Raw genomic sequence first — 11,865 nt, 5'->3', positions numbered from 1 at the left:
CATAAGGGTCTTGTGGCAGGAAGAGAAAAATATATTCGTACGGGGTTATCTCTTGATGAAATTGCACAAGTATTGTAACAAGTTTCGCCAAACTTGAGTGAAGTTAGAATATCCACTTAATTCGTGCACATAATTACAAAGGCAAAAATTCATCAGCCAAATTAATAAAGAAGCTATTCACGCTTCAAGGGATGTACTTGCACATTTTAAACGATCAAATGTAGGTCATGATGTAACTTATGAATAGTCATGTATGTAATAGTTTTTCATAACCGCATTCTTAATTCATAGTCACAGCTACGGTATTAGATAAATTAGATATTACCGCTACAGATAAAGTTTAATTAACTAGCCTTTTTGGTTCGAAATAATTGTTATAATATTCGCTTTGTTGCAAACGGATGTTAGGTAACATTTATGTAGATTGAGAAATAGAGTAAATAAATGGTATGTGCACACAAAGCCTAAATTATTTTAGTCGACTTGAACTGAGCTGAGAGTGAAAGGTAAAAGACAATACCACAGTATTTAGCTAAACATGCTTTGTAATTTAAAGGCAATTTGTAGGGACTTAACAGTGAAAATGAGTCGTAAGAAAAATTACATAAAAGGAACATTAGAAATTTTGAAAATCTTTCTCATTATAAAGTTTTCTCTTTTTTGTAATATTAAACTGTCCCTTCTTGTCCGAATTCTTGGCATTTGGGGGCTTGTTTCCATAATATAAAATTTGAAGTGAATTGGCAGATTTTTTGTTTTGGCTGGCCGTAGGTGTGTATTGAAATTTTGAAGGTTCAAAACTGGACTCTAATTCTATAGTTGGATATGGATCTTTATCTACGGAATATGGCCGGTCAACTTGGGTTTCGTACTGTGAAGAGTAAGTTTTCTGCGCCAAATATTCTTTGAACTGGCTTTGTTTGAACTTTTCCTCCAAATCTTCCAATTTCTACAAAATGAAAGAAGACTAAGCTAGTATAAAATCTATGCAAGAAAATATTAGAAGACGAAAAATTCTTCATTCATCGCAGAGCGTTGCTGGAAAGCAGCCTAAAGAATTAATGTGAAAGTCTGATAATGAATTGTAATTAACGTTTGCTGGGATCTCATTAATATCTCTCATGGATTGTTTTATCTCACGTTTCGTGGTGAAGTGTTAGCTTGATGTAGATAATAAAAATGCTATGATTATTCTCGTGAATGGGGGATTCTTCCCAAGTGATAAGTTCAAAAGGTTTAAGGAACTAAATTAATGCAATTTAATATTTTTCCCATGTTGGTTCATTTTCAGCGGCCCCAAAGAACGATATGTGTTTTTTTATGGTCAAAGTCGCACTCTGGGTTCCTCTCCAGTGAAGTTAGGATGTAACAGCGATTAACGCCAGGCGGAAGAAGACATAAGAGTGACATGGAAACATTGGTTTTACCCGGCGATATGCATCCATATTAGATTCTGTTCGCGCTGCCTGCCGAGCCTGTTGTTCTTGTAGCTGGGCTATTTGAGCCACGCTGCGTTGAAGTTTTTCTTCATACTCCAACACTACCACATTCATCTAGAATCAACGCAATCGTAATTTACTTACTTCCAAATTAAAGTAACAAGCTTAATACAAGTAGGTACTATTTCAGCAAAACGATTAACGGTTCCCACAACACATTACTCCAGTGTGATAAAAAACAGTGGTCTTTGTTTAATGAATAACATTTTGTTTTGGCTTTATTAAATACTACTTGTAACTACCTACTGACAAATATATTTTTAATCTATTTCAATAATGAAAATAAGTAGGTATAAATAAAAAAAATAAGTAGGTACACACTTTGTCTCTATTTTCCGTTTCCATTTCCTTTATTTTGCTTCTCAGCTCTTCGATAACACACGAAAATTGCGCCACCTGTGTGTCTGACTCATATTGCACCTGTTGAACTACAAAGCAATGTACATAATATCAATATAAATGTCACATAGGAAAATAAAGAAATTGCCCCTGAGGTCGGGCAGGTGTTTTCTGGTCCTGCAATACTTTAAAAAACACTTGGCAGCAGTAACTTGACATAGGAAAGGCTAAAAAAAACTTATATTTTTGCTATCGATGGCCTATACTTAAATCGACCAGTGGCACTGCCCCTTTAACTATAACTACGTAACTGATGATGGGAATAGAATGGTACCTACTTTTACATCTTATTATTAGTATGAAATTTACATGACTTGCATGTGTGATGAGGTGGACAGGATAGGTAATAAAAAAAATAGGAACATAAATAAGTTTTTACTTTTTCTCTCGTTTATAGCTGTTAGTTCTTCGATTCGTTTTTCGTGAACTGCCTTTAATTCGGTCTGCATTTCATTGTGTTTCAATAATATGTTCTCTTTATCCTAGTAACAAAAAAGCAATGAAGTACCAATTTAATATTGTTTGAACAAGTGTTACCTACTAGTTAAATATGCGTCGATTAATATAGTGTAAGTATCTTTACTTAATTAGGTAAATTAAACCATAAACATGTAGATAATACAATCATTAGTTTCATAACTTACTTTCTCCATAGAAATAATAACAGCGTCTTTAGACGATAATTCGTCTTTTAATTTTTTTATATCTCTCTTCAGATACACTAACTGTGAGACAGTTTCCTGAAGGTTTCCTATCATTTCGCGAGAAGCTAATAAGTGGTATCGATGCGACTTTTCCAATTCGCGTGTTTCTTTTAATTCAATTTCCAATTTAGTAGTTATTTCACTCAGTTTTTTATTTTCGTCCTTTTCATTTAAATATTCCTGTTTGTAAAAAGAAATTTGTGATAGTGGATTGAGCGTGTGCAGATTTAAATTTTACGACGGCCATGAAACAATTACTCTGTTTCTGAAATATGTAGGTACTTATTTGTGTTTGATTGTTAACGCTTCAGTGAGGTTTAACTTAGAGGAAACCTGCACATTCAAGCAACTGGATGTTTGATTAGCAGTATGTATTAGGTTACTTGCGGAAGCCAGCCAGACAGACGAGAGTCGATACCCAATCTAGAACCATGATCGTAACTCCTCGGGTGAGGAGGCTAGCAGGACATACTTCAGCAGGGCGATGGAAATTAAATAGGTATATTGATTTAATTGAAATAGGTAGGTAGGTTTTCAATATTTAAACTAACTTTTCATAAGCCCAGACCGAAGACTAGGTAGGTATTTACATAAAGGTAAGGTAATACGCTGACAATTTGTACTCATTTATACTCACAATTTTACATTTTGATAAACAATTTATAATAGCTTGATATTTGTCATTTTGAATATCGGGTCTTTCCTCGGTTGTTTCCATCTTTTAACTTATTCAAATTCAATATCAATGAATACGTAGGTACATAAGGAAGGATTATCTGTGCTCAACACAGGTACCAGCTTTAAAACTTATTTTCTTCTCGAAATACCTATGTACTTAATATAATTAAATTGATATAATTAATTGTAAAAAAGTTTTAAGTTTCCCGGCATACGCCGTCTTTCACTCACATCGAGATTTTTTTTTAATTTAAGTACATGACATTTTCATCGCATAAGCAACACGTTGAATATGTATGTAAATAATTATATTGGTAAATAAGTGAGGACATTAAAGGACAGAAGAATCTACTCAACTATAATAAACAATGGAGCAAATTTTAAAGTAGGTACATAATAATATGTACTCCTTCACCCCTAATAATCACGAATGTTGCCACGGCTTTTGTTATTTTCTCCGCCTTTTAATGTTTGTAAATAATTCCCAATGTTAACTACCTTTATGTACAAATTTTGTCCGTTACAGTACATGTATTCACTGCCGTAAGATGCTTTGAAAATTTTTTGAAGAAATTGAAAATGTGAATTTGACATTGATAGGTAACACAATATGACATTGACTGTAATGATGTGGTTTCAGGTTATTCTCAGGTTTCACAAGATAAAAATCTTTAATTAAGATCTTATCTTTTTTATAAATTTAAGATCTTGTTGTACATACTCATATTATGCAAATAAAAATTTGAATTTGAAAAAAGATATTATGAGTTAATATGCCTTAGTAAAATTTAATTTTAAAACTACAGTTAAATTAAAACTCTCACGCTGATTGTCAATGTCAATGTAGCCATTTTCAAGTCATACGACACACAAGCGTAATTCGTAACTTTGCAACCAAAACACACAAGACACAACTGGTTTTTATAACCTCAACCAAATGACTTTAGGTAATTTTTTAAAGTTTTTTTCTTTAAGCGCTAAACATTTACTATAAAAGTGATAAATTCAGTACCCTAACATTTTGTTTGCCACAATAGAACAAAATACGAAAAAATGGCTTCTGCATATGGAATTCATTTGGGTAACAGCTCGGCCTGCCTGGCCGCCTACTCAAATGGTGCTGCATCTGTAATAGCAAACGATGCTGGTGATAGAGTGACTCCAGCCATTGTAGCTCTGAACGGTTCCGAATGGGAAATAGGCCTCGCCGCAAAATCAGGGCAGGCGCTCTCCAAAGTGATCATAAAACATAACAAAAGATTGATGAACTGTGACTGGAGTGAAGAAGATTTCTCTTACGTCGAAGCGGCTTCATCATGCCGCATCCAGAATGAAGAAAAATTAACATACGAGTTCGAAACAAGTGAAACGACTCAGTACTCAAACCCTGATAATATTGCCACTAAGATTTATGCAAAATTATTTACTATAGCCAGTCATTCCATGAGTAACGAAAGTGATTTAAAGTTGGTTATGGCTGCTCCGTTGTATTGGTCAAATGAGAGTAGAGATAGGTTAGTAAAATGTGCTGAAATAGCAGGATTTGATGTACTGCAAGTGATAAGCGAGCCAGCAGCTGCCTTATTGGCCTATAATGTTGAAGAATCTGCTGAAGACATAAATGTGTTAATATATAGGCTTGGTGGATCTTCTTGTGATGTTTCAATTGCAAAGGTTTCTGGAGGATTTATCACAGTTGAAAAAAATATATTTAGGTCTGATCTCGGAGGTCAATGTATTACTAAAGATTTAGCTGACTATATAGCTCAAGAAGTAAAACAAAAATGGAAATTAGACCCACAAGAGAGTCGCAGAGCCATGCAGAAACTTTTACATCATGCGGACAATTGTAAGCACATACTTTCTACTCTCAGTTCTGCTCATGTCTTTATTGAATCACTAATGGATGGTGTGGACTGGAGTCAAAATATTTCCCGAGCTAGGTTTGAAAACATTCTGTCTGCAAAGTTATCAGCATATATTGAACCAGCTCAAACAATCATTGACAGCTTTGAAGGGAAAATTCATAAAATTGTGTTGTGTGGTGGAAGTATGAAGATTCCTAAATTGCAATCTGCCATTGGCAATCTCTTGCCTGAAGCAGAAGTCCTCTCTGGTATTAATCCAGATGAAGTTATAGCAATGGGGTGTGCCCGTGAAGCTGGGATGTTGCTTGATGTGCCCGAGTTTAACTTGCATGATTTGAATACTGAAGTTGAGTTTTTAGGGAAGGATATCTACCTGAAATATTTGGATCAAACAGTTCAGTTGTTCAAAGAGGGCACTCCTCCTTTTACACAAAATGTATGCAGTGTCGAGGCAACTAATGATGTGAAGGATATAAGTTTTACTTTACATGAGCATCCTGAAAGTGAGAAGTTTGCTGCGGAAACATTTAATATTGAAAATTTGAACAAGCCATTTACTTTAAAAGCCACTTTACAGCCTTCAAATGTTTTGTTGCAAGTAGAGTAAATTACAATATATTTATATTGTAAATTATTTTTTAATAATAACAGATGTGAGTTCGAGATTCCTTTTTGTTTTATTATTTTAATCTGACTTTTTATTGTTTAATTTACATGGACCTGTAATCTTTGATAAAATAAAGATTAATTTTCTTTAACTACATTCAAATGTCTCAATGTGTTTGTAGTCAAGATTTATGAAATTTTATATAAGATTTTGTAAACATTCAAAAACAAAGATAATTATCAATTTTATATCTTCTATACAATATATTCATAACCAGTATCTTTACGCGAAATAAGCGCCACAGCACGCAAATCCTACGAAAACTATAGTTTTTACCGGGATGAAAGGCAATTAATGACATTCTTGACTCTTAATTATGTAGATATACCCGAAATTTCATTAATTTTTGTTCAGTACAGAGAGGTAACAAAAAAAAATTGGGATATCTATCAGTACTCATGCTGCCATCTATTGCATATTTACTACAATCTAACCAACTTGCGTCTGTTTGGCTTTATTTTGTTTGCAGCAAGTACACAATGTAAGTCATAGATGTCGCCCTAGGTCGTGATAGCTTTGTATTTTTGTAATAGAAAATGTTGGTATAGAAAATCTTATTTGCCATAGCTATACATGGCTTCTAAGTCTTCGCGAGAGTGGGGGCTCTGTCTACCCCGTGAGAGGTAGGACACGTGATTATATGTATATGCTAGAAGACGTGAACCAGCACAACACGATTACCTACCATAGCAAACAATCCGACAGTCTTGCGTCTCTCCTTTTTTCACCGTGTTTAAAGTTGCCTGTTATAACTGACTCCACTCTCCTTTTTTTTTTAATTGGATGTCTTCGGTCTTGATTGATTAGTATTTTCATGGGTGTCTTATGTAAGGCGATGGGCTAGCAAATCCTGTCACTATTTGAATCTCATTTCTCTATATTTAGCCATCCGTGCTGGACATCGCCATCAAAATCGAATCTTCGAGACTACTACTACTACTACCTATGCGCTTTATTGTCTACCCCGTAAGGAGACGTAATTTATAGAAACATACCTACATGTAAACAAATTCTACGTAGGTATACGAAGTTATACAAGAAGTAGACAATAAAATTTGTCGTAAACCTGTGAGTATTTTCTCAATTTAGTAGGTACTCATAACGTGGTGTGTAATGTTTGAGAGTTTTAGCTACAAGGTGATACACAAAAGATTTAAATACCGACGTTCCTGACCCCAATACGACACAGCCGTAATGTTATAATGGTGGCGCAAACTATAAATCCTGTTTAAAAGCTTAAACGAATGCCTTTAGTCTCTTTAAACTCATGTATTTCGAAAGATAGATTGCAATACCCTTTCTAGTAAACAGAATAAAAATACCTAAGTAGGTACCGACTGATATTATATTAACCGATGCTCTTACGGTTCCAACCGAGGCACCACCCGATCATGGTCAAAAAAGGCGCAACCCGGATTCCACTCCAGAAAGGTGGATGTATGTACTTAACCGACACTAACGCCATGTGGAAGAAGAGTGCCGTGTGGACTTATTTTTCCTGTGGCGAATCTTACAAAGCGCCTTGTAATTAATATAACGATACCTAATTGATCTGCCAACATTATGACGCTCATTTTCATATGCGTAGGTGAATAATCTAATTGGGTTTTGATATGACAATAGCATTCACCTTCGTTGTCTATACGGTGGTTGGCGTGCCACAAATAAAATCTAGTGCCTATTCTAGTCTTCTTCGATATGCGTCGGCGAAGCACTCTCACATCTTTCGAGGTAGGTAAATGTATAATTAATAGATATTTAAGTTATAAAACTACCATCAAATAGCATTTAGTGTGTTCGCATCACATACCTACATAGATACTTATATTTAGCTGCGGCTACTAAAAATCCTGTCATTGTGTTCTTCCCGCTATGTTTTTCGGAATACATACATACCTACATAAAATCACGCCTCTTTCCCGGAGGGGTAGGCAGAGACTACATCTTTCCACTTGCCACGATCTCTGCATACTTCCTTCGCTTCATCCACATTCATAACTCTTTATGCTCGCGACTGTCAGGTACCTACTCTTGACCTGACCCTTTGCCAGGACGTCCTTTATTACCAACATTATTTTTGCATTTATTTTAAATCTGAGCGAATGCTTAATTTCTCCTGCCACAATCCCCGCATACTTCCTTTTGTTTCTTTCACAATCATTACAACTTTTTCATTTATTTTAAAAATCAAGTTATTAGATAATATATATGAAAACATTCTTATTAAGTAGGTAAGTACTTGGCATAAATATAATTAAATGTATATTGATTTTGTTACTTTGTGTAATTATATACCCACACCAGCCTATGTAATGCTATCATAATATTGGTATGTCCAACCTACTAAGTTACATACTTACCTATTTCTTAAAATTTTCAACTTCATATAGAACATAAAGATATCGTTTAGGTATATTATAAGGTTGTGTGAGAAATATGCAAGACCTCCATGGCGCGTTAGTTTTAAATATGACTATTTATAACTTGGCAATGTTCATTCATAGGTAACTGAAATGTTGAATAATTTACTTTGTAAGTATTTACGCAATTCGGATTCAAAAAGTTGAAAATCGAAAATATATTAGGAAGAATTGATTACCACGCGAAGTTGGCAGCATGTGCTGTGAAATTATGGTGTAGTACAGTTGGCACGGCGGCGTGGGCATCATGCCCACTAGTCTACGAGGGTACAGTCAGAAAAACAAATTGCATGCGACGGGTTCTCCACAACTAAGTTAACTTTTTCTATTAGAATCAAAGGCCGTCGCAGAATAACAATGTATTGAAAATAAAATGTATTTTTATTTAATTTGTCATATAAAATTAAATTACAGGCACTTTAATAATGTCTATGCATGCATGTTAATAATGCTTGCAAAATATTTAAATGTATCTACCAAAATTTAAGCAAAATTATAAATTCAGTAATATTAAATCGTTGAGCAAAGGAGCTACATAATGAGATCTTAAATTGGTTTTGTTTATATTTGCTTTTGTGTTTCGACACCCTAAAAGGAAGTACACTCAGTACAGTGTAAATAATATAATTGTTTCCATACTGACTGTACTTCACGCGCCACCTTGTATTGGTCTACGCACAAGACAAGGTTTACTGACCCGACTGTACACATAAACAGGCCTTAGCCTAAATTTGGTGACCAAAATTGATATCCCTTTCTTAGGTAACATAGCAGACTGTAATTAATGGAATTTTTCTTCTTAAATTTAAGAGCTAACTATTGTCGGTAAAGTTAAGTGGAGCTTTCTCCATTCATCTTTTATCTCTGTTAATTTTTTTACTTGCTGGTATGTTATAACGTTTACTTTTTTCATTTTTTGATCAAAATATTCATAATACGGAAATTCAAAAAAATAAAAAAAATTGTCCCCTATCCTGGACTGGGTAAATCAGTTTTTCCGGAATCTTGCGGAAGAACCTCCTATGGACGATCCTATCTGATATATATTAGAACCTACTCTTTTTTGGATCATCCAAAGGAGGGAGCTTCTTCTGCAAGGTTACACATCCAGTTACGTCAATGTGCAGGTTTCCTCACGATGTTTTTCTTCACCATAAGAGCATGTACTGTGATGTACTGATCAGGTCTTTTCCTTGCGGTGCATAGCCGAAAAGTTTTTGGCCAAGAGTCAAAAAGTCTATTGCACATTCGTAGATCTGGAAAAGGCCTATGACAGAGTTGAGAGGAATGAATTGTGGTCAGCACTTTCTATGCATGGGGTGAGCAGTCTCTTAATACGAGCACTGAAATCCTTATATGAGGATTCGAGTGCTTGTGTCAGGATAAACGGAGCGCACACTGAGTGGTTTAAGATTGAGAAAGGCGTTAGGCAAGGATGTGTTGCGTCACCGTGGCTGTTCAACCTATTTATGGATAGCTGTTTGACAGATTTGAAAGAGTCTAAAAGTGGATTAAGGATGAATGAGTTACTCGTCAAATGTCTGCTCTATGCCGACGATCAGGTTATACTGGCGTCATCAGCGGAGGAGTTACAGGAGATGGTAAACTGTATGCATGAAGCTTTAAAAGAGAAAGGAATGAAAGTGAACGTAAGTAAAACTAAAACACTGGTTTTTGAAATGGAGAAAGAAATGACAGCATGTAATATTTTGATTGCAGGAGAAAAAGTGGAGCAAGTGAAAGAGTTTGTATATCTAGGATCAAAGTTTACATCAGATGGCAAGTATGATAGTGATATTGAAAGGAGAGTGAACGCGGGGAACATGGTGAATGGAGCTTTGCATGCCTTTATGAGCAGTCAGAAACTATCCAAAAAGGCTCGACTGGCTGTGCACAGGGGCGTGTTGGTCCCGACATTAATGTATGGGAGTGAAAGTTGGGTATGGCAAAAGAAGCATGAAAGCAGAATAAATGCAGTGGAAATGAGAGCGTTAAGGAGTATGATGGGTGTGAAATTGAGTGACAGGATAAGGAACAGCGTGATAAGGGAATGTTGTGATGTGAAAGAAGATGTAGTTACAGGAATAGAAAAGGGTATGTTAAGATGGTTCGGTCATGTGGAGAGGATGAATGAAAGCAGGTTGACTAAGCAGATATACAAGGAGAGTGTGGAGGGAAAGGTCGGAGTGGGAAGACCTAGACGAACGTATCTTGATCAAATTAAGGACGTCCTGGTAAAGGGTCAGGTCAAAAGTACCCGAAACCGCCGAGCTTGTATGAAGAGAGTTATGAATGTGGACGAAGCGAAAGAAGTATGCAGAGATCGTGGCAAGTGGAAAGAGGTAGTCTCTGCCTACCCCTCCGGGAAAGAGGCGTGATTTTATGTATGTATGTATGTATGTATAAGAGCATCGGTTGGCAATAAAGCGAATGAACATACTTATTAGAATAGAGTCATGAGTATATGATTGCAGTTAAATTTGAACTTAAGAATGGGTAAATTCTTACTCCTTTTTATGTGGAACAAAATAATCACCGATACTCCAATATTTTAAGTAATTAAAAACTTGAATTAACATCAGTTTTTATAAGTATAGTATATACTTTGTATCATGTACTATACATATATTTGACCTGTTATCATTTCAGCAAAGGACTGCTTTTGACTCTACTGACTGCTTTTGTCCCATCCCATCTCAACATAGGTATTTAATTTTTGACGCGAGCACAGCAGCGGGCGAAAGCTAATAAGTAAACTGTAATATCAGTTATTTATAAATTACTTTTTTCATAAATTTTACCAAATATGTAATGTTTATTTTTTAAAACAATGGTAATACCTACTATTGAATAATGTTACGGTCGTCGAGGGAGATTTGCGAATTTTCGCAAACAATGGAAACTTTTCGAATAGCTCTGAATAACATCGTTTCTGTATCGCATCACTGACTTAATGGCGGCAAGGGAATTTCATTAAAGAGAATAAGAGAATCGAGCCTAGTATTAATTGCACGCACAGTTGCTAATTGCTCCGCTCAATAAAGTTTCAGCTTCAGTTAGTATGTTACACGCTGTGATAATGTATCTTTAAAATAATATTAACCATGGTTTTGATCAATTTTATTTCCTAATTGTATGAATGAAACTTCAATATCTAATTAGTAGACTCCTCCCGCGACTCCGCCTGCGTAAAGCGTAAGATCTCGTTATTATCTCTTCCTGTGGCAATTCCGGTAAATTTCAAATTTGTTGATCTGGTGGTTTGGGCTATGCGTTGATACTCGTATGTCAGTCACTTTACGTAGTTCATTTTGGTACATGTTCTTTATGAATAAGGTCATTTAAATTCTTTTTATAGAACCATCATTATTCCTGTTCATATGAATAAAAAAGACTGTAAGGACAGAATATTTTTAAATCACCAAATACTTATTTAAAAATACTTTACAAACAAGATCGCGATCGCGAATTGAGAATTTTTGCTAACCCATAATGTGAAGGCCTGGTTAGCGTTGTGTACCCATAAAACGCCGCCTGGAACATATATCTGCCGATGCTCACTCGTTTGGGGGAAGATTAATTGCATCATTGTTCCTGAAGTCGATTTTGCGAGCTTATCTGATAGTATGT

At 35.3% G+C, this 11,865-nt stretch overlaps 2 protein-coding genes across 2 annotated transcripts; one reads left to right on the top strand and one right to left on the bottom strand.

The window, feature by feature from the left end:
• Positions 1-616: 616 nt before the first annotated feature.
• Positions 617-3,320, bottom strand: LOC106139037 (repetitive organellar protein-like). Its single transcript, XM_013340370.2, has 6 exons — positions 3,240-3,320; positions 2,543-2,782; positions 2,278-2,380; positions 1,821-1,927; positions 1,428-1,553; positions 617-949 (listed from the first exon to the last, which is right to left on the bottom strand). The coding sequence occupies exons 1-6, from the start codon at positions 3,318-3,320 to the stop codon at positions 617-619; spliced, it is 990 nt and encodes a 329-aa protein (XP_013195824.2).
• An 831-nt stretch (positions 3,321-4,151) lies between these two features.
• On the top strand, positions 4,152-5,813 carry LOC106139061 (heat shock 70 kDa protein 14). Its single transcript, XM_013340400.2, has one exon. The coding sequence runs from the start codon at positions 4,334-4,336 to the stop codon at positions 5,753-5,755; it is 1,422 nt and encodes a 473-aa protein (XP_013195854.2). The 5' UTR covers positions 4,152-4,333; the 3' UTR covers positions 5,756-5,813.
• The last annotated feature ends 6,052 nt before the right edge of the window (positions 5,814-11,865 follow it).

The sequence above is a fragment of the Amyelois transitella genome, chromosome 5 (genome assembly GCF_032362555.1).
Source record: "Amyelois transitella isolate CPQ chromosome 5, ilAmyTran1.1, whole genome shotgun sequence".
Lineage (NCBI taxonomy): Eukaryota > Metazoa > Arthropoda > Insecta > Lepidoptera > Pyralidae > Amyelois > Amyelois transitella.
Note: the sequence above shows the minus strand (reverse complement) of the source record. Positions and strands in the feature narration are given on the sequence as shown.